At 48.9% G+C, this 20584-nt stretch overlaps 1 protein-coding gene across 1 annotated transcript in view; it reads left to right on the top strand.

Moving 5' to 3' along the window:
• Wwc1 (WW and C2 domain containing 1) overlaps positions 1-20584 on the top strand; it is a 150020-nt gene that overhangs the window by 54226 nt on the left and 75210 nt on the right. The window contains exon 2 of the mRNA XM_032914249.1: positions 17328-17437. Coding sequence (XP_032770140.1) covers positions 17328-17437 — 110 coding nt within the window. The remainder of the gene's footprint in view (positions 1-17327; positions 17438-20584) is intronic.

Below are 20584 nucleotides of genomic sequence, written 5' to 3'. Positions count from 1 at the left end.
CGAGCATCCTCTTAGGAGGCCTCCCGGAGAGAAAGTAATGTGCATTGCTCTTCTCAGGGCTCACGCTGTGTAGGCAAAGGGTCTGACCCAAGCTGGCGAGGTAGAGCCCTGTGGTCCCAAAGCCCTTGTCTGTCCTCTTGCTCTCTGGGCTCCTGTGTGTCATTGCTGTCTAGGAGAAGAGGCCAGGGATATCAGTGTCAGATATGGGTCACCCAAGTCAGCCGGGCGGCACGAGCTCCCTGGCCCACACCTTGTTCTAGTCCAAGGATCCCATGCCGTGATAGAATCAGCCTCGCCTCCAATGTAATTGACACCTACATCCAGTCTACTGGATCCTTTCCACCGTCTACATCCCCCTTCCCGAAAGACTCATGAGCACAGCCATCCAAGAGCTGCAGAGGCAGGTGCCAGGATGGTTTTGTTTCTGCAGGAGGATGATCCTGTTGACAAAAGTGAAACAGGAGGACAGACAGAACTAGGGGCCAGCCACTCCCTGGGGAAGGAGAATTGGCCCGAGTCACACCTCTCTAGTTACCAACTGGGAATGAGGGGAGGGGCTCTTTGGAATACTTCACGGGGGAGGGGACTGAGCAGTGAAGCCAGGGTGCAAATGGCCCACATCCAACCCTGGCACAAGGTAGGCTCCCAGGAGCCTTGTCCTATAGGAGAGGCTCTGGATGTCCCTTGGCTGTCTGTCAGATGGAGTTAGAATACTGAAGAGCGTCATGTGGCTGCCATGATGGTTATTTAAGAATCAAACTGTGGTGGAAGACAGACTGGAAGGCAGACGTACTGTGGGCCCTCACGGTGTTTCTGTAACCACAGACTTTCCTTTGTTAGGGCAAGCAAGGCTACCTGAGAGCGCTGGCGGGAGTCCAGTGAGATGTCTCTCACTTTCTTTAAGATTTCATTTGTTCCCTCAATGACCACTCACTCAGATCGGATACTGAGGATGTGGTAGTTATGAAGAATCTTCTCGTGCCCATGGGACTCCTGGAGCTAACAGCATATGGGCAGATAATAAAAGTAAACGCGTTGTAAAGAAATCATTTTCCAACCCCAGGGAAACAGGTGTCTGGGGAAAGATGCGACAGAGATGCGGGGAAAGGTGTGGGCAGAACAAACAGCGAGGACAAAGCAAGTGGAATGTTGTCATGGGCTGCAGTGACATCCTGAGTAGTGCCCAGAATCACCATGATTCAGGGGGCTGAGTGGTTTGGGGGAGCAGGTACAGGTGTTCTGATTATCAAGTATTTCTAACCAAGACCTCACCAATTACTTTTGTGAACTGCTGACCAGATCTTTGTCAGCTGCTTGACACCCAGAATAATCCAGGCTACCCTCATCCACCTCATCCAGTGCTCTCCTAGCAGGACCAAACTGTTTGTGATCCGGGGCCGTAGCTGTTGGTTTCTTTCTATGTTCTTTATACCCAGGTGTCTGAGAGAGAAGTATGCAGATATGATTCCCAGGTTTCCTCAGGGCCTCTCTCATCACCTGCTAGGTAGCTTCTCAGGCTAGTACCCGTGAGGGTTGCAGGCTGCAGGGTAAAGAGCAGGAGGCTACACCAGGGTTCACCCTGCCTGGTGGCCCACGTCTCAGTACTACCCCATAGCTACTGTTGATGCTGTATTTCTTTCTTTCTTTAAAAGAAAGAAAAGGGTTGGAGAGATGGCTCAGCGGTTAAGAGCACTGACTGCTCTTCCAAAGGTCCTGAGTTCAAATCCCAGCAACCACATGGTGGCTTGCAACCATCTGTAATGAGATCTGATGCCCTCTTCTGGTGTGTCTGAAGACAGCTACAATGTACTTATACATAATAAATGTTTAAAAAAAAAAAAGAAAGAAAGAAAAGCTTATTTCCTGGTGGTTTCATGAGTTACTGTTTATTGCTGTAAGAAAAACACCATGACCAGAAGCAGTTTATGAAAGAAAAGGTTTATTTTGGCTTATGGTTCTAGGGAGAAGCCATAATGGCGGGGGAGACGATAGGTGGGGGAGCTGAGAGATCACATCTCAGCCGCAGCAAACAGGAAGCAGAGAGTTAAACTAGAAGTGGGGCCAGTACATAAACCCTCAAAGCCCACCCCCTCAGTGACTTCCTCCAACAAGGCTCCCCAAACAGCGCCCCCAGCTTCAGACCAAGTGCACTTTTGATAGCAGAAGTGTTTCAAATTTCAGATTTTTGTGGATTTGGAAATATCTGTGTATACATTAATGAGCACTACTCTTAGGAACAAGACCCAAGCGTAAATATGAAATTCATTTGTTTCCTGTGTACTTTACATGTGCAGGCAGAGCAGAACCTTGCAACGGTATTTTAGCATAACCCCCTTCAAACCCTGCTAGCCACGTGAGGTCATGGGTAGATTTTTCAATGTTTGTCATTCTGTTAATGGTCAAGAAGTTTCGGCCATGTGTGTAATCCTACGCATTGGGGAGACTGAGGCACGGTCATAGGGACCTTCCAAGGATCGCCTGGGTTATGGATACCAAGCCCTGTTGCAGTAGAAAGGAAGAAAAAAAGGTTCAGATTCGGGTTTATTTCCAGCTTCTTAATTAGGGGTATCTTTTGTGAAAGAAAAGGAGAGTCTGTTTTGGAATGAATTTTTTAATTAGTGTGGATGTGCGCGCGCACCCGCGCATGCGCTTGTTCTGGAAATTGAACCCGGGGCTATACGCATGCTCAGTGAGTGGTCCACCCCGAGTCCAGGAGCTCGCTGCTGCACAGTGACAAGCCGCGGCTGCATCCACCTTCAATACAAGGGAAGTTCTTTGGAACCTGTCCCTGCTAGATCCTTCTCTGACGTTTGTTCGCTTGGTCACAAATAGTGACAGCTGCTCCTACATTGCTTTCTGAGAATGAGCGTCTCCTTCCGGTTACCAAATGTACTTTCCCACCCTTCCTGTCTCCTTCAGCCAACTAACTACCTTCTCGGCAAAAGTAACCCCTTAATTTTTCCTTCTATCCAGACATTATAAAGGGAGGCTTCTTCTGGAAATGACTTCTAATTATATGGTATTTTACAAATCCCCTCCTTCTGGTCACCCAGTTTTATCGAATCAGCTGTTCCATTCATTTTCTGAGCAGCGGTAAAGACCCACATTCAAATCTGCAGTCCATCTCTGAATAGCAAGTGACCTCAATCACTCTAACACGGCCATGTGGACCAGGGCAGTGTAAAAGGAACATGTAGCCAAGACTACAGGAAGAACTTCACAGCACAGCACGTAGAAAGTCCCGAGCCTCTGCTAGGCTGCTCTCGTGCCCCCAAGGAGAAAGAAACATTGCAGCTAACTCTTGGTGACTGTTATGACAAAATGACACCATGAATACCTGTCCTGGAAGGAATGACTGGACCAAAGTCTTGTAGGGGGAGACAGTGCCACTCCTGTCACTAGTAAGAAGGGCAGAGTGATTGAGACTTTAATGTCCAGACCCTAGGTGGTCTCACAAAAGGCTCCCTGGTGCTATCCGCCACACTCAAGGGATCTCAGAAGGGACACTGGAGATCATCTTGTCTGTGTCCTACCCACATCAATCCGAGCTGGAAGCTCATGGAATATCAGGAATACTACGTGGTCTCTCCTGTGCATGCGTGATCAACACAGCCATTGTATCCGTGTGCGTGTGTCTCCCTCGTTCTTTCCCTCGCTCTTCCTAGGACAATTGGAAATTCAGACCTTCTCTCCTGGCACCGTTGCTAAAGGCGTCTGCCAACTGTGTGCAGGCTCCTTTTCCATGTGGCTCGCCATCTGGAATGGTGTCCCAGTGGTGGCGTGCCTGTGTGTGTATACGTGCACTCATGAGCGCACAGACCGGGGTATTGTGTTCCTTGTCTGTGCTTGAGCGGCTGAATGAACAGGAAAGAGCAAGCGCCCACGGAGAGGACAATGCCCTGAAGTCATCCTTGCAGTGAGAATGAATAATTCATACTGTATCTGCCTCTTTCCAGGGCTTCCCAAAATAGCCTTTTTAATTGTCCGTGTGTTGTGCTGCTGGCTTTAATGTAGTTGCCCTCAGCTCAGAACACTTTGGTGCTTCATGGTGACTTACCAGGCAGGCTTTCCTGCGGAAGCAACGTTCTATTCAGTTTCTTCTTTAGAGAGAAAAGACGGGGGGATTGAAGAAAATTATACATTTTAGAAGGGAAAAACATTTTCTTTTCAATTCCTCTGTGGATCACCTCTTTGCCCAATTGCAACTGACCTCTGTGGTCCTAAAAATTAAATAAGGAGGGCAGATGGGTAGGTGATATAGTTTCCCTCTGTGGTGTGATCACCAAACACTTGGGAGTCTACAGATCTCTTTTTTTTCTCCCTACCACTGGAGCTGACTCGAGCCTGAGAGAGAAACCATGCATGCTGTAAGTGGCAGAGATAGCAGAGTGGGGCTATCTAAGCCTCTCGGAGCCCAGTCAATCACATTGCAAGCTCCAAATGCCAGACATGGTGCTGCAAGATTTGATGTTCCCCCCCACCCCCGGTTGGATTTTGTTTGTGTGCTGGTTGTTTTTATGGTCAGCACAACACAACCTAGAGTCAGAGAAGAGGGAACCTCAATTGAAGAATTCTTGATCGATGATTGGTATGGGTGGGCCCAGCCCACTATGGGTGGCACCATCCTTAGGCAGGGAGGTCTGGGATGTATACAAAAGCAGGCTGAACATAACCCAGTGAACAAGCCGTTAAACATTGTTCCTCATGTCTACTGCTTCTCAGTTTCTACCTTGAGTTCCTATTCTGACTTCCATCAATGATGAATTGTGACCTGGAACTATAAACCAAATAAACCCATCCCTCACCAAGTTGCTTTTGATTTATCATAGCAACAGAGAGGCAGATTGAAACACATGATTATTATTCTATACCCCAGTCCTTCCCTTTGGGATAGGAATGCTTACTCTGTGCCATTATATGTTAGAAGTGTGTCACTGGGTCATTATGGATCACAGTTTGGAGAATTCACACTTTTAAAGTCTTAGAAGGGTCGATGACTTTGGGAACTTTTAAAGTTGTATTATAGTTTACATTGTGAGATAAACATGAGACCTTGGTAGCAAAGGATGGTCATGGTTTTAAAATGACGAGGTTTAGTGTCAAGTTGACAAAAGGGTAAAGTTGGTGATGGTTCGTTGTTGTTTGTTTGTTTTGTTGTTTTTGGTGTTTCAAAACAGGCTCTATCCAGCCTTGGCCATCTTGGAACTCGCTCTGTAGCCCAGGCTGGCCTTGTACTCAGAAATCCACCTGCCTCTTCCTCCCGAGTGCTAGGATTAAAGGTGTGCGTCAACTGTCAGCCTGACACTATATGTTGACAGATTGTCTAGATGAGGTTGTAGGGATGCCTGGGAGGGCTTTCTTTTTATCACAGTATTTCATTATTTTTAGTCATGTGGGTTTATGCGGTAAGGCGCGGGTATGAACAGGAATGCCGTTGCTCCGAGAGGCCAGAGGTTTGGGATCCCCACAGAGCTGGAGTTGCAGGTGGAGTTGTGAGCTGTCTAATGTGGGTGCGAAAGAGAAAACTTGGGTCTGCTGAGAGAACAATGCTTGCTGTTCACCACTGAGGGGACCCACCCTGAATACAGGCAGCATCAGATCTTGGACTCGGGGCTGAACTGAGTGAGAGAGAGAACCAGCTGTATTCTAACAAGTGCGCTGTGATTCACTGCTCTCGGATCTTGACCGTGGATGTCGAGTGGCCAGTTCTCTCTCAAGCTTCTGCCTCTGATTTCGCCGCCATGAAGACAGGAACCTGGAACTGTAGGCTGAATAAACCCTTTCTCTCTTAAGTTGCTTTTGTTCGGAGTGTTTTATCGCAGCAACGGGAAAAGACAAAGACAGATGCTTATAAGCACTATTAGGAATTTAATATTTACACACGGAATACGTAGTACAGTATAGAATATATAAAGTAATACTCATATTGCAGCCATAAACTACACTCTTCTGTTTTTTAATTAATCACAATGTCTGCATCACGCTTGCTTTTTAAAAAAGGGAAACATTTCAAACTTGTATATTATTTCATAGGGGTGGTGTAGGGTCTAATGTACCCCCAGGCTGGTCTTGAACCCACTTCTAAAAATTAGGGTTACAGACAGGTGGGGTTAAAACCGAGGTGCTTGTTTGAATTGCACACCAGTATGTAGAAAACTCGAAAGAATACATGTGTGAAATCAAGTTCCAGAGTTCCTAAGACGCGCTCAGAACCGGTTCCTTTAGTTGATCTTTCACTAAGCTGCTGATAGCCGTGCCTTTCACCCTGTCTTTTGTGTTACCGGCACAGCCCTGTTATCTGGCCCCTCTCAGGAGCCTGAGCTTTGGCTGCTGGGCTCCAGCGCCTGCCTGGCACTTGTGTAGCGTTAACCTAATTTCTACTTTCAGGTCCAGTGTTAGGAATGTTGCTAGACAGGTCTGTTCTCTGCCTCCCCCGCCCTCCCCACAGCATGTGGCTCCTAGGAGTTGAAAGAGCACACTTTTACCCGTGGGATCTCATCTCAAGCCTGAGACATCCGTTCCACCAGGGGCTATGCCGGTGCCATTGGTGGCTGTGCTCACACAGGCAGGGTATCTGTCTCCTTGAGGATGCAGCCTGGCTAACAGTGGTGGCATGTTGCCAAAACTAGTCCTGCACCGTTCCAGAGGTGCCAGGTTCCAAGATGCTTTTAAATGGGCATCTTGGGGCTGGAGAGACAGGCTCAGCGGTTAAGAGCACTGGCTGTTCTTCTAGAGGACCCAGGGTTCAATTCCCAGCACCCACACGGGAGCTTACAAGTGTCTGTAACTCTAGTTCCAGGGACTATGTACGACACCCTCACGCAGAAACACATGCAGGCAAAACACCGATGTGCACGACATAAAAATAAATTGTTTAAAATGGACATCTCAGAGATGATGAAGTGTAAGCCTATGGAAGAGGCCATGGGCAAGACTTGGTCCTTTATGAATTATGTGAGATGCATCTTGTGTTTCACGGTTAAATCTCACTCTCCTCTTGCTTCATGTGCAGAGGGCGGGCGTCTGCCTCGAGCAGTTAGTGTGACGATAAAGGACATGATTTGTTTTGCGTATAAATCTGAAGCTCGTTCTTAACTGGCTTCGAGAATACATGTTTTTGTTGTCCTGGGGGTGGGCGTGGGCATGCGTGTACACATGTGTGTGCAGATGTGAACACCTGCCAAACAGGTGATGTTAGGTGTTCTCTACCGCTCAACGTCTTTCTCTATTGACATAGCATCTCTCACTTTACCTGAATCTATGCTGACAGCCACCAAGGTGCAGCATTAACCCCTCCTGTGGTCCCTCTCACTCAGCACTGATGTTACAGGCCTGTGCAGCTATGCCTGCATGCCGAGAATACACACTCAGGTTAGCATGCTTCCGTAGCTCTTACCCGTTGATCCATCCTCCAGCCCTTGCTTCCCACCCCCTACCCCTGAAGTAGGGTCTTACTATGTAGCACATATTGGTCTAGAATGTGTTGTCAATCCTCCTGCCTCAACCTTCTAGATACTGGAACTACAGGAATGCACCGCCACACCAGGCTTGAAAATGTTTTAATTATAGGTTATTCCTCTTCAGTCTCACTGTGCCCTCTTCCTTTGGGAGAGGCAGTTACCAGAGTTACAGAGGCGACGTCACAAAGAGGGCCTTAGAGATGTGATAGTTCAGCGGCTTCCTCGTTCCCTAGAACAATCAAGTGTTTGCCTAAAGACAGAGAGGATTCGAACTCAGATATTGTCACTCCAGTTCCGGGGCTCCATCTGAACCACGCCAGCCTGGGAGAGGCCCTAGGCAGACAGGATCCCAGAGAGCACCGGAAACCAGATTTCTTCTTAGAGGATCTGGTTCTCAGGTGGTGAGGCTAGCGTGAGAGGTTGCAATCCGAGAAGATTCTAAAAAAGCTGTATGTCAGGGAACAATGGAGGGCTACTGTCTCTGCTTTCCCTGCTTAGGGGGGGCAACTGGATGACTGATTCCTTGGGAACCCAGTTCATGGCATCAGAGAGATCAAAGCAAAGAGCTGAGTGTCCCTGACTCCCACGTTTAGAGCATGATGGCGGGTCATGCCAGGGGCTGTGATCCAGGATGCTCTGATGAGTCATTGCCAGACATGAGTGACTTTGAGAAGCAAGTTTTCCAAACTGATCTCTACCTTTGGGGAAACTGAGTCTCCAGGATGGGGGAGAAAAGGGCTGAGGTTACACAGCTAAGAAGGACGAGACTGAGTGATTGTGCACAGGACTTCTGAAACCTACTCCCGACTTGAGGGTGAGGATGCAGCTGGGCTCGGGTTATCTGAGGGCCAACAGGGCAGGGATGTCAGGAACTCCAGTCTACTGTGGCAGTGGGCCTTCAGGAAACGATTCTCCAGAGAGATTCTGTTAAAATTAGAGCATCACGGTTCCCAGCCAACGAGCCTTCCTTCTGTATGTGAGTTGACGTGACGGGGAAAACGCTACTAACAGCTATTTCCCAGAGACTCTGCTAAAGTGGAACCAAGACTGCCCCTTGGTGTCATGACCGTAGTACCACCCTGAGGCTGCCTCCTGGGTTTTAACTTCAGCTCTCTGCCTCTAGGCCCTTGGAAAGCTCTGGGCCAATCTCTTTGTTTTGTGTCCCCGATTTACAGTAAAAGCTGGGCCATTCATTTGCCAAGTCCTTCTTAGTGCTAACTTTCTTTCATATGGGTACTTCGGTGGCCCCACTTGACATCCGTGGGGTAAATAAATATCAAATAATTCACGTGTGTTGACCACTCGCTGTGCACTCGAATACCGCTGTATTCACTTTCTTGTTTGGCCCACAAAGACCCCTGTGTGGGTCTGAATGATACTTACCTACAAGGGTCCTTATGGAAATGAGGAAATACCTATGAAGTGCTTCAACGGCCGCTGGTGCACAATGAGGGCTCAATAAATCTATTTTTCTTTCCTATTCTGCAGATGGGCTTTTAAGTGTCTTGCCCACAGTCAGAGAGCTAGACTGTGACAGAACAGATTCAAACCCAGGGGAGTGTGGGCCTGGAGCCCTGTGTTCTTGGCTGGCAGTCTTCAGTGTCTCTTGAAAGGGTGCAGGAGCAAGCCTTACAGAGCAGCCGGGGACTGAATACCACAGAGGTATCTGTCCCCAAAAGCACGCTATTTCTCCATGAAAGACCCAGTGCCACGGTGATCAGTTTCACCTGCAGGTGGAATTGGGCTGGCAGGATGGCAATGCCCATTGTCACTCCCAATTGCCACAACTGTTGTTGGAAGTTCCAGCAGGTGACCCACAGAAAGGACCCACACACACACATTCCCCTGTCCGTTTGCAGGCCATCAAGGAAGGAGCCCAGCCACATAAACATTGACATGAGGTGAAGGAAGGGAAGAACCATGAGATTCATGGTGCTAGGCTGGGCGGAGGGGAGAGATCTGGCAGGAGGTGAGACACTGGTTTGCTGGATCCAGTCTGAAATCAGAGGTGAGAGCTGGTGGAAGGAACATTCTAGAATCTTCCCTGTAGCTCTTTTTTTTCTCGTCCTGCCCTCGTGAAGGAATTCCAAGAGTGGGAGTGGCTAAACCAAGAAGCTTTCTGGGTGAACCAGCCAAACCAAATCCGGGACCTTGGGGGACTCCAGGGTCTGAGGGCAAGAATGTGGACACAGGTGTTGTGAGAGAAGGGAGCAGGAGAAAGGGAGAGAGGTATTTTGGAGAAACGGGGGCATAGGCCTTCCCAGAGCAAATGTCATCACCTCCAGAGAGCAAATACCAAGAGCCAAGTCCCAGACACCTGCCATCTCTCGGCCTGCCTGCTTTAATTTCTACTGGGGGCGGAGGCACATGTGGCTTCCGTGGTGCGTGGAGGTCAGGGCGTAATTCTCAGGAGCCGGTTCTCTCCTGCCACCTTGTGGGATCCAGGAACCGACCTCAGGTCATCAGAACTGTGTGCGAGTGCTTGTGCCCAGTGTACCATTTCATCAGCCCACAAGGTGGGTGTTGGGGGTGCTTTCCACACTCCTCCCTTCTCAGGAAGTCAGTGGGGCGCAGTAGAAAGCTTCTGACAGCGACTTAAGCCTGAGCCGTTATTTTGCCATCGTTGTGGAAATCCGGGAACAGCGCCACGTGCTAGGCAGAGCCTTCTTTCACAAAGTCGTTGCTTTGTGCGTTGTTCTTAGCACGAGGAGGTGAACGTTGATGCCCATACAGACAGGTGTTACCCGAGCCAGGGAGTGGTAACTGCTGCTGAGCACCTGGGGGGAGAGAAGGCTGGCGGGTCAGTGATGGTGGAGGTTCCTATAGTAAGCTTGTAAGCTGTGCGGTGACCTAATTCCCACAGTGCACAGGTGTCTCTCCGAGGATCACATCACCAATGCACACCGTCGAAAGCTCAGCTCCCTGCAACATCTGTGGTCAGCACTTTCAAGGGGGTCCTCTTCCTGCACGGCCACACCACACTTACAAGATGGGGCCGTCTTGTGCGATGCATGAAGGAAACACTTTTTTTTTTCTCTTTTTTTCGGAGCTGGGGACCGAACCCAGGGCCTTGTGCTTGCTAGGCAAGCGCTCTACCACTGAGCTAAATCCCCAACCCCAGGAAACACCTTTTAACAAGGTTATTTAGCATAAAGGCAGCTTTAGCAAGGTGGGACCCGAGGTTTAGCCCGACGGTGACGTCCTGAATCCACCTAGACCCTGAAGGTGCCTGCGTCATATTTTCCTTCCTTAACTTAGTCCTCTGCCCTCCCTGTCCACACTCCATTACTGTCCGTTCGTTCTCCCAGCCCCTTGGCTTCTCACATCTCTCTGGCTTACCTGTCATGCGTGGTTTACCACCTCAGGGAGAGCCTTAGCCACATCCCCTATTGTGGAATGTCCCAGGGCTCATTCCCTGTTTGAAGCGTGGACCTTGTCTCACAAGGCACACAGTGCCTTATTCATTATGCCTAGCTGGGACTGGGCCGCGGGGTCGTCCACTTGCTTGGTGAGTTCACTGAGAGTGGAAAGAGGAGACTGGGGGATGGAGTGGGTGCATCTCTCAGGTCACCTTGTGCTGCTTAGCACATGGGCACAGAACAAAGGTGTGTGACCTAAAGGCCCCACCAGCAGCCGGGAGGCCCCACCCCCAACCCCACCCCCAGCAAGCTGCACCCGGCCTCACCTTTCTTTTGGTCTTAGGTCTAGCAGACGTGGTGTGTCTAACAGACACGAGGATGGTAAAAAATAACCACCTTGCACACAAAACCTTTTGGTCTTCACATGCATCAGCAGTATCCTGACCCACGGCTTTGGTATTTGCTATTCCCATTACCGTCTCTCAGGTTCTCAGCACCTTTTCTGCTGGCTAGCTACTTCCTACCTTCCGAATGCCCCAGAACGCCACCTTCTCAGAGGCTTCCGTGACCGCCCGCTGCCCTTGGTTCACCATCCCAGCACCTTGATTTTTTTCCCCCCTGAATGCTGTACACTCAGAAACATTTGCTTATGACTGGAGCGTGTCTCCCACCCTACTCTGGAAGGGCAGTGCCCGGTCTTTGTCCTCTGCGTTCATTAAAGCTCCCCAGAGTCACGTAATTCCACAGCACACTTCACCCTCTTAGCAGGTTCTGTGTGTGAGATGGCTATTTTTATCATCCTCGTGTCTGTTAGAGGAACAAGGAAAGGTGTCTCAGCGTCCAAATCAAACTAAGGGAAAGGAGGAGGAAGGCAGGGCCAGAGGCGGAAGAGTGTTATCAGGAGATGAACCATCTAAGCTATGGAGAGTATGCATGTGAACCAGCCTGGGGCAGGAAGAGCCAGCCTGCCCATTGTGGGGTGGTGAGGAGAGCTGCCGTGGAGTGTACTCTGTTCTTAGATTGGAGAAGGGATGGAGGTTTTAGACTGGGATCCTTCCCACCTAGCACTTGGAAGGAGAGAGCCGGGAATGGGGTGAACAGGGCAGCGTTCTGCTGGACAGCCACGAAGAGGGAAGTTTGGGCAGCACAGGGAATGTGGATAGTGACTTAACCATTCAAATATAGTCCGCAGAGACTCACCACCCAGTGTTACACTTGGCAGAATGTGACCTGCTCCTCCTCCTTCATGCCTCCCTAGAAAAGACATACCGAACACTCCGGTCAGCTTTGGCCAGAGGCACCTCCTCCTCTAGGAAAGCAGCACCTCTCTGTGAGACCAACGAGGGACCTGTTGGTGTCTCTAGCTCTCCAGTTACTTGCCATGCTCCTTGACAGGTGTCGCTGTGTGCCCCTTACAAAGTGCACCTGGCAGAACCTTCCCTGTTTCCCTGGCAACGCATCCGGGCTGTTTTTCCAGGAAGGCCGGTTGTGAAACCTTCAGGAATGTTTGTGCTCATTCAGAGATTTGTAATTAAGAAGGGGCAGAACTCGCTCTGGCCTGGCACCTTGCCCGGCTTCCCTCTCGTTCTTCCAGCAGCTGGGTCATGTGACTTTTATGATTGGGGTTTTAGGCGGGCCCAGGACACTGGGGGCTAGAGGCAGGAACTACCTGACCCGGCCAGGTAAGGGGTTGAGGCTGGAGGTTTCAGGTCCTGGCTACATCTGACAGCTTTGCCTCTCACTAGGAGAGAGGGAAGGAGGGACAGACAGGCAGACAGTGTCAGAGAAAGAGAGAGAGAGAGAGAGAGAGAGAGAGAGAGAGAGAGAGAGAGAGAGACTCTGTGTGTGTCTGTGTGTGTGTCTGTGTGTGTGTGTGTGTGTGTGTGTGTGTGTGTGTGTGTGTGTGTGTAAAGCTAAAACAGTTCTCTTCATACTGATTCTCTGAATGACACCTCTCTGCACACTGAATAATTCATCTCCCCCTTGGCATTTGTTCCAGAGATTTCTGTCCAGATTTCTGTAAGTTGTATAGTTCCTTCCCATAACAACTTTCCTGTTTCCCATAGAGGCACACTGAGCGTCAACTGGCTGCTCCCCCATGGCTGCATCCAAGAAGGAACCCAAATACAAAACCCAAGGCCTTTCTCTCTCCTTTGGCTGCTCTTTCTAACGGCAAGCCCTATTGCTGCACATTCCTTCCTGTTGGCAAAATGTCTGCCGTCACTGCTGACGGGAATCGCTATCTTCCTCATACCCTTCATATCATATTATTGGTGCTACAGCTAATGACCAGAGCCTCACCTCCTTGATGGAAACTGGAGCAGCATGTGGAGTTGATGAGTTTCTGGAAACTTGTTGCAGTTTGGGTCTTGTTCTCCTGTCTACATTCCTGTTCCCAGTACCTTGAGAGCCTGAGTTTGTACAGATGACTGGGAAACATTTAACTGTCCTATGTGTAGTGAGTGAAAAAAGAAAAAGAAATAAAGAAGGAAGGACATGATCGCTCCTAGATATGGCGGAAGAGAAGGCTTACTGTAGATATGGAGAAGAGAGTGTCGGCGGAGGCAAGGACAAGTGTGAGAGCCCAGAGGGAACATGGCCAGACTAAGCTGGGCCATGTTGAGGAGAGAAAAGCCACCAACCAAGAGAGGCTGTTGGGGCAAGAGGGTAAAGGGTAGACTAAAAGGGACAGGGACTGGTATAGCAAAGTGGCTGGGTTATATAAGGAGGGGCAGCTGGGGGCAGGGTATGCCAGTCAGAAGGGCTCTATAATAGGGCCCTAAGAGATGCTTCGAGAAGCTAGTGGTCAGTGTCTGCTTGGGTATGTTAATGGGCACCTCAGTAGTTTATCCTGGGACTGAGACCTAACGTCTAGGAGTCATGGGTGTCTAGTGAACACCTTCGTACCAATGGCTGAAGACACTCATCATGGAATACTCCAGTGCCTCTTGTCTGTCTTACACATCCCCGTCCAGTCTCCTGGGCTAGCACAGCTCCAGGTTGTTGTGAGACTCACTGGGTCTTGTCCATTTTTATTGGCAAAGCTTCGGCCTCCAGCACTGGAACTGCTGGTTCATTAACTCTGCATTGTTAAGTGTGTGCTTTCATTTGTAGAACCGAACAAGAACATACACTACCCAGAGAGGGAACATGGTTTTCATAGCATGCTTTGTAGGCCTAGACGGAGCCATTGTTCGCTACTTAATTTTGCTTACTTTATAGCTGTTACCGCAAAATTAGTTTAAAATAAAGTTGAAACTGTGTCAATATTCTTATACGTAGGGTTTGTTTGTTTGTTTGTTTGTTTTACTTTGTTTTTTTTTTTGTTTGTTTTTTTTTTTTTTTTTTTCGGAGCTGGGGACCGAACCCAGGGCCTTGCGCTTACTGGGCAAGCGCTCTTCCACTGAGCCAAATCCCCAACCCTTACTTTGTTTTAAGATAGGTTCCTACTGTGTTCCAGACTGGCCTGGAACTTGCTATGGAGACCAGGTTGGCCTCAAACCTACAGAGTCTCTGCCTCTGCCTCTGCCTCTGCCTCTGCCTCTGCCTCTGCCTGCCTGCCTCTGCCTCTGCCTCTGCCTCTGCCTCTGCCTCTGCCTCTGCCTCTTCTGCCTCTGCCTCTTCCCCTGCCCCGTCCCTGCCCTTGCCCCTGCCCATGCCCCTGCCCCGCCCCCTGCTTCTTCTGCCTCCCCTGAGTGCTGAGATTAAAGGCATGTGCTACCATACCTGCCTAGATTCTTTTTTTTTTTTTTTTTTTTGTAAGTTTAGTCTCATGTAGCCTAGGCTAGCTTCCAATTTGCAGTGTAGCCAAGGTTGGCCTTGAGCTTCAGCTCCCCCTGCCTCCACTTCTGAAATTATAGATGTGTTCACCCATACACAGTTGTTTGTGGTGCTGGGGGGTAACTCAGGACTTTGAACATGCCAGGCAAGTATTCTACCTACTGAATTACATCCCTAGCCTCAGACAACATTTTAAATCAGATCTGTCAGTTTCTCCCCACTCCTCTCCCCTCCCTCCCCCCCTTCCCCACTTTCCTTTTCCTTTCCAGCTCTCTCGAGAACATTATAGACTTATAACCAGGTGTACTATTGTAACCTGTGACCCTAGCACTCAGGAGGCTGGGGACAGAAATACCAGGAGTTTGCGGCCAGTCTGGGTTACACAGTGAACCCTGTCTCAAAACAAACATTAAACGAGAGAAAGACTATCGTAGCCTTTCCAGCTCCAGTTCCCCCTTGCGTGTGTTCATTCATAGGGGTACACATATGTACACAGGCCCAAGGTTGACTGATAGCAGGGCTCTTGGCTGATCACACTTCTCACTCACTCTTTGAGAGAGACTGTCAGCCAAACCCGAAGCTTACCTGTATGGACCATATCCCTGACCACCTTGCTCCAGGAACACCTTGTCTCTGCCTTCCAAGGCTGAAGTTACATGTGGGTTTCCACTCTCTCACCTTGAACTTTTTGGGTTCTGGGGAAGTAAACTCTGATGATCTGGTAAACACATTAACTGCTGTGCCATCCCCCCAAATACACACACAGCCTTTGTTAATCTACTCAGCAGCCTGAATTACCTACATCAGTCCCCACTTCACAGATGAAAAATTCTGAGCTTCTGGGAGGTTACGTTCTTGTCCAACTTAAACAACTAAAGAACAATGCTTATTGGATCTTTATTTGATTATATTCCTTAGTTTATTGCCTATAAAAACATACCCCTGGCCTCAGTTTCAGGGAGCCACAGTCTCCTACAATGCCGCCATGAATTATTAACCAAAGCCAGTTTGGTGGCTACAGGTCACAGTCTCTGAAACTCTGAATAGGAAGCAGGCATGTGGACAAGTCAGGGTCTAGTCTGCCAGTGGCTTTTTCGGCATCACTGTTCCTCTTTGTCCCCATGGAGTTTTACGTTTGGTTTAGATGTAGTCAACTTTCCATCTCTCTATCAAATGCCTACAACGACAACAGGCTTACAGAGAGAAAAGCCATTTTAGAGGCTTCAGTCTATAAATGACTGACTGTCTTGCCTTAAGCTTGTATCGAGGCGACAGATCTTGACAGGAGTATGTGACAGAGCAAAGCTGTTCACTTCATAGCCAGAAGGCAAGAGATGAGAAGAAAAGGCTAGGGTCCCACTCTCTCCTCTTTAGGAAGCACATACCCCCAGTGATCTGGGGACCTCGCATTAAGTCTTAATACCTAAGGGCTCCATCACTTCCCGTCGCACTCAGCCAGGGGCCAAGCCCCTAACACACAGCCCTGCAGCAAAGAGTTTAAGAGGAAAGCAATCATCCGGGTTAAGGAAGAGATGGTCAAAGAAGCGTCGCCCTTCCCGTCCCATTGTACCTCAGCTTGCCAGTCTGTGGAAAGAATGGGGAACAGTCTCTTGGGCTTCCAGAACTGACTGGAATGAGGAAAGAACAGACAGAAACTCAGGAACATTAGAGTGAGTGTTTTAGGGTCAGGGAGATAAAAATGAGAGCTATGTAGCCTGATAGCCTCAATTCCCTCTCTGGAGCCCAACAGTGATACAAAGTTTCGATCCCTACTTCCAGATGGGAGTCAGAGACAGGAGAAACACACAGTAGCAGAACAAGAGAGACCCTGTCTAACCTCCTCACCGGCATGCGGTTATTCCAGACAGAAGCAGCTCTGGGAATACTTAGAAGTGGCTGCCTCCGGGAGCCACTAATGCCATGTGTTAGTTTCCTGGCTCCCTGTTCTCTGGTTGAACCCTTGGACAAATGGTGTATGGTGCCGTCTTCCAGCCTCGACAAGCCTTTGATGCTCCAGTTGCCTGATTTGTTTATCTGTCTGATTTAGCCACTAAGGCTTGGGTGATTACCACCAGTTCACACTCTGTGAGATGGGGCCTCGGAGAGTTATTATTGCCAAAAAATCAGTTTGGCCAGCCCGGTAGAGGAGAGCCAGCAGTGGGTGCAGGCATTTTGAGATCCAACTCAATCAGCAAATAAATATGGCTTGCTGGCTAGACTCCTGGGGCTGGAGCGTCTGTTGCTCTAGAGCTCATGGGAGGCTAGCTTTTCGAAAGGCAAATGGGCGTGACAAATACAAGACAGGGCCAGGACAAAGACCAGAGTGGGCCGGGCCAGCCAGCTACAGGTGGAAAAGCCAGAGGGGGCTGGAATCCAAGTCATGAAGCCAAGACTTGGCCTCAGAGCTGCTGTGCAAAAAAATATCATGTGGAGATACAGAAACCCAAGGTTTAGACAGAAGGGTGACTTGCCGAAGCCACTACCACGTTAGAGGCAAAATATTTGGACAGGAATCCATCCTCTACCTTCCCCCATATCCTTACCCTGATGTTACAGTGGAACGGCTTTACCTTCCCAGAGACTCAGGGCACAGCAGGACTGGTGTTACAGTACAAAACGTCTGGATGTGCTGACCAGTGAGGAGGAACGGGGAGTCCGGAAAAACAGCACATCGTAGCAGTGTTGGGACTGCTTGCTGATGGAGTGTGTCCCCTGTCTTCCTTGCCAGGTACACCAAACCGCTCACCTTTGCTGACTGCATTAGCGACGAGTTGCCGCTGGGATGGGAAGAAGCGTATGATCCACAGGTTGGAGATTACTTCATAGACCACAATACCAGTAAGTTCTTCGCTGCCCTTCCCCTCCCCAGACCCCGTCCCCAGGTCTATCCCCTTCCCTTCTCGAGCCCACCTCCACAGAAGCGCCAGCAGAGCCTTGAAGGCAGATTGTGTTTTGTTTAATGCAGACTCAGAGATGTCAGTGAGGATATAGATAGATAATGTATGCTCGTGTGAAAACAACAGTTCGGAAGTTTTTTTTTTAATAGACTCTGAAACTTCGCTCCGCTCCAGCCTGCTCCTCGGTTTTAGAGGCTGACGATTTCCTCTGTATCGTTTTTGGCGTATCATTTTTGTAATATTTCCAATCGTGTGTCGGTGTGTGTGCCTACATACGTATTTTTACATGTTTATGAATGGCTTCTTTTCCCATTAAAAAAAACAGCTACGCATTGTCATTTTGGAGTATCTGAAGCCCTAGCAAGCCTCTAGCTTGCTAGCTACACATAGCGTCTTATGTTCATGCAGGTAGGTCCGTAATAGATTAGCGTGTTGGTCTGCCCACTTTCATTACCTGTGTGACTACAGTATTGGACCTAAAATGCATATTTCTACTATGGCTCTCTCCTTCTGGGACCGTGACGGAGGAACTATTTGAGAAAGACAGAAACGTCTTGAGGAGGACAGAGGAGAGATGCTTTAGCTAAAGAGAGACGTGTGTGCATCCTCTTAGCCAAGATTACCTCTGTCCTCTGAAATGCCGTGCAGTGGGACAGGGTTTTCCCATCGTAAGGAGTCTTTAGAACCCTAAGATTCTCTTTATCCTTTCAGGCAAGAGGAAGACGAAGGGGAGCAGGGCGAGCCTGGCAAGGTCTGAAGGCTGATTCTAGGCTACCAACTCTGAACTGCCCTCCGCATCCCGAGTGCACACTCTGGGCTGTGGGCTGTGGAGACTCTCAGTAGGCAGTGTCTTCTTCAATCCTCCCGGGGACCCTGTGGCACATTAGGCTAATTATCTTCATCTTATTGAGATTTAGGGGTAGCAATTGGCCGCTCAGTTCTCAGAGATAAGATATGTCTGAAGGCCAGCATGATAGTGCATGCCTGTACTCCCAGCACTAAGAGGACAGAAGTGATGAATTTGAGGCCATCTGGAAAACAGTGATTTTCCCCAGGACAGCTTTGGACCCATCTCCACAAGGGCCCCCTGAACTGGGATTTGAACTGATACCGAAGAATGGAGTTGGACTTTCCGTTCATCCATTTCCCCTTCTAAGTATCCTCTATCTGTCGTCACTGTCTTCTGGGGAAGTTACAGTGTCTAACTCTATCTAATTCCAAGCCTTTGCTCGCAGAGGCACGCAGTAGGTATGCGCTTAACCCTTGCTAAGTAGAGAAGGGCCCCTGTGAGCGGATGCATGAGTAAGTGGATGAACGAGCCCACTGTTGTTGGCAGGTAAGCGTGGAAGGGTATCTGAGAGGCAGCTAATGGCATTAATGGCATTGTTGGGGATAGCAAAGGTTTTTATTAGCACTCATGATTGCGTGCCGGCTAATGAGAAGTAAATATGCCTAATTGAGTGTGTATGGGGAATGAGGTTAATGCTTGGAGGGCCGCATCAGATGCTGGGTTAAACACTGATGGACCGGAGCCCTAATCAGCCCTTCCCTGTTTTCAAATTGCTGAGAACGTCCCCCTCATTAAAGTCTCATGGCAGGAGTGAGATTTTAATGTGCTTCTGGGAGTTGCTGGAGAAACAGAAGGGAGGGGGAGACCAGCAGGCTGTGGCGGAGTTAATTCTCCAGGGGATGATGGCAGAAGGTGGTGTGTGTGTGTGTGTGTGTGTGTGTGTGTGTGTGTGTGTGTGTGTGTGTGTGTGTGTGTGTTCGAGCGCACTCGCACAAGCCAAGAGTAATGAGATAGGACCAAGCAAGAAGAATCCTATCTGGTGGTTTCATCAGCTCACAGGCTTTCCCTTTTGGTTTGGAAGTAGTATTGTTGGGTGGAAGATACTGTATCTGTAGATGGCAATATTGAGACAAATGCAAGGAGGGAATGAGACTTTTGCAGCCTTAATCTTTAATCATTCAGAGCCATGGACCCAGAGCAATCTAACTTGTTTGTGCTGTCCTTGGGCAACATTCTTCTCTAATTCTGTCGTAGTTTGGTTTTCGGTGGTTGTTGGAACAAACACCACAACCAAAAGCAACTTGCAGGTCAGAGGATATTTCAGCTTACAGCTTACAAGACCATCATGGAATGAAATCAGGGAAGGAACTCAAGGCAGGAACCTGGAGGCAGGAACTGAAGCAGAGATCATGAAGGGATACTGTTAACTGCCTTGTTCCCCATGGCTTGTTCGGTGTATTTCTTATAAAAACAACCCAGAACCACCTGCCCAGGGATGGTACCACTTACAGTGGGCTGGGCCCTCCTACACCAATCATTAATCAAGTAAATGGCCCTACATACTTTCCCACAGGTTAATCTATGGAAGCAATGTCTCAGTTAAGGTTCCCTCTTCCCAGATGAGTCCAGTTTATTTTAGGTTGACATAAAACTAACAAGCAGATCCATTAGGACCGGGCTCCACGACCCTGCATTTTCTATAGTGGCCTCCATCTGTTGCAAAGAAAAGTTTTCTTGCCGAGGAGGCTACATTGTTAGGGATTGTGCTGCTTTAGTAAGTTAATGGTTGTAGAGTCTTCCCCCACAACCATGATTTCATTAGCACTGAATGGTTAGCTAGGGTTCCACTACCAGACATGATTTCCCTCTCGCCGATTGGATCTTTTTTTTTTTTTTTTTTTTGGTTCTTTTTTCGGAGCTCTTCCTAGGCAAGTGCTCTACCACTGAGCTAAACCCCAACCCCTACGCGATTGGATCTTAAATCCAGTTAGAGAGCAGTTGGTTACCACCAAGGCACGTGTGCCACTACTGCGCCCTTAGGGCTATCATGCCATGCTGGACATTGATTTGCTTCATAGGAGTCATTGCTGGGTAAAATTGCTGGTTGCATCCTTTCTTTGGAAGCTGGCATGGACCTGCTGGTACAATAAAGCTAGTCTTCAAGGAGAGGCCATTCAGATCAAATCCAGTTCCCCGGTCTCATCTTTATCTTTAGTTAATATTTTCACAGGTTTAGAGTATTACTTGGCTAGTTTTAATTTGTAGCTCTCCACATGGCAACAATGTTGCATATTCCCC

Source organism: Rattus rattus, chromosome 9 (assembly GCF_011064425.1).
Source record: "Rattus rattus isolate New Zealand chromosome 9, Rrattus_CSIRO_v1, whole genome shotgun sequence".
Taxonomy (NCBI): Eukaryota; Metazoa; Chordata; class Mammalia; order Rodentia; family Muridae; genus Rattus; species Rattus rattus.
This window is presented reverse-complemented; position numbering and strand designations above follow the sequence as displayed.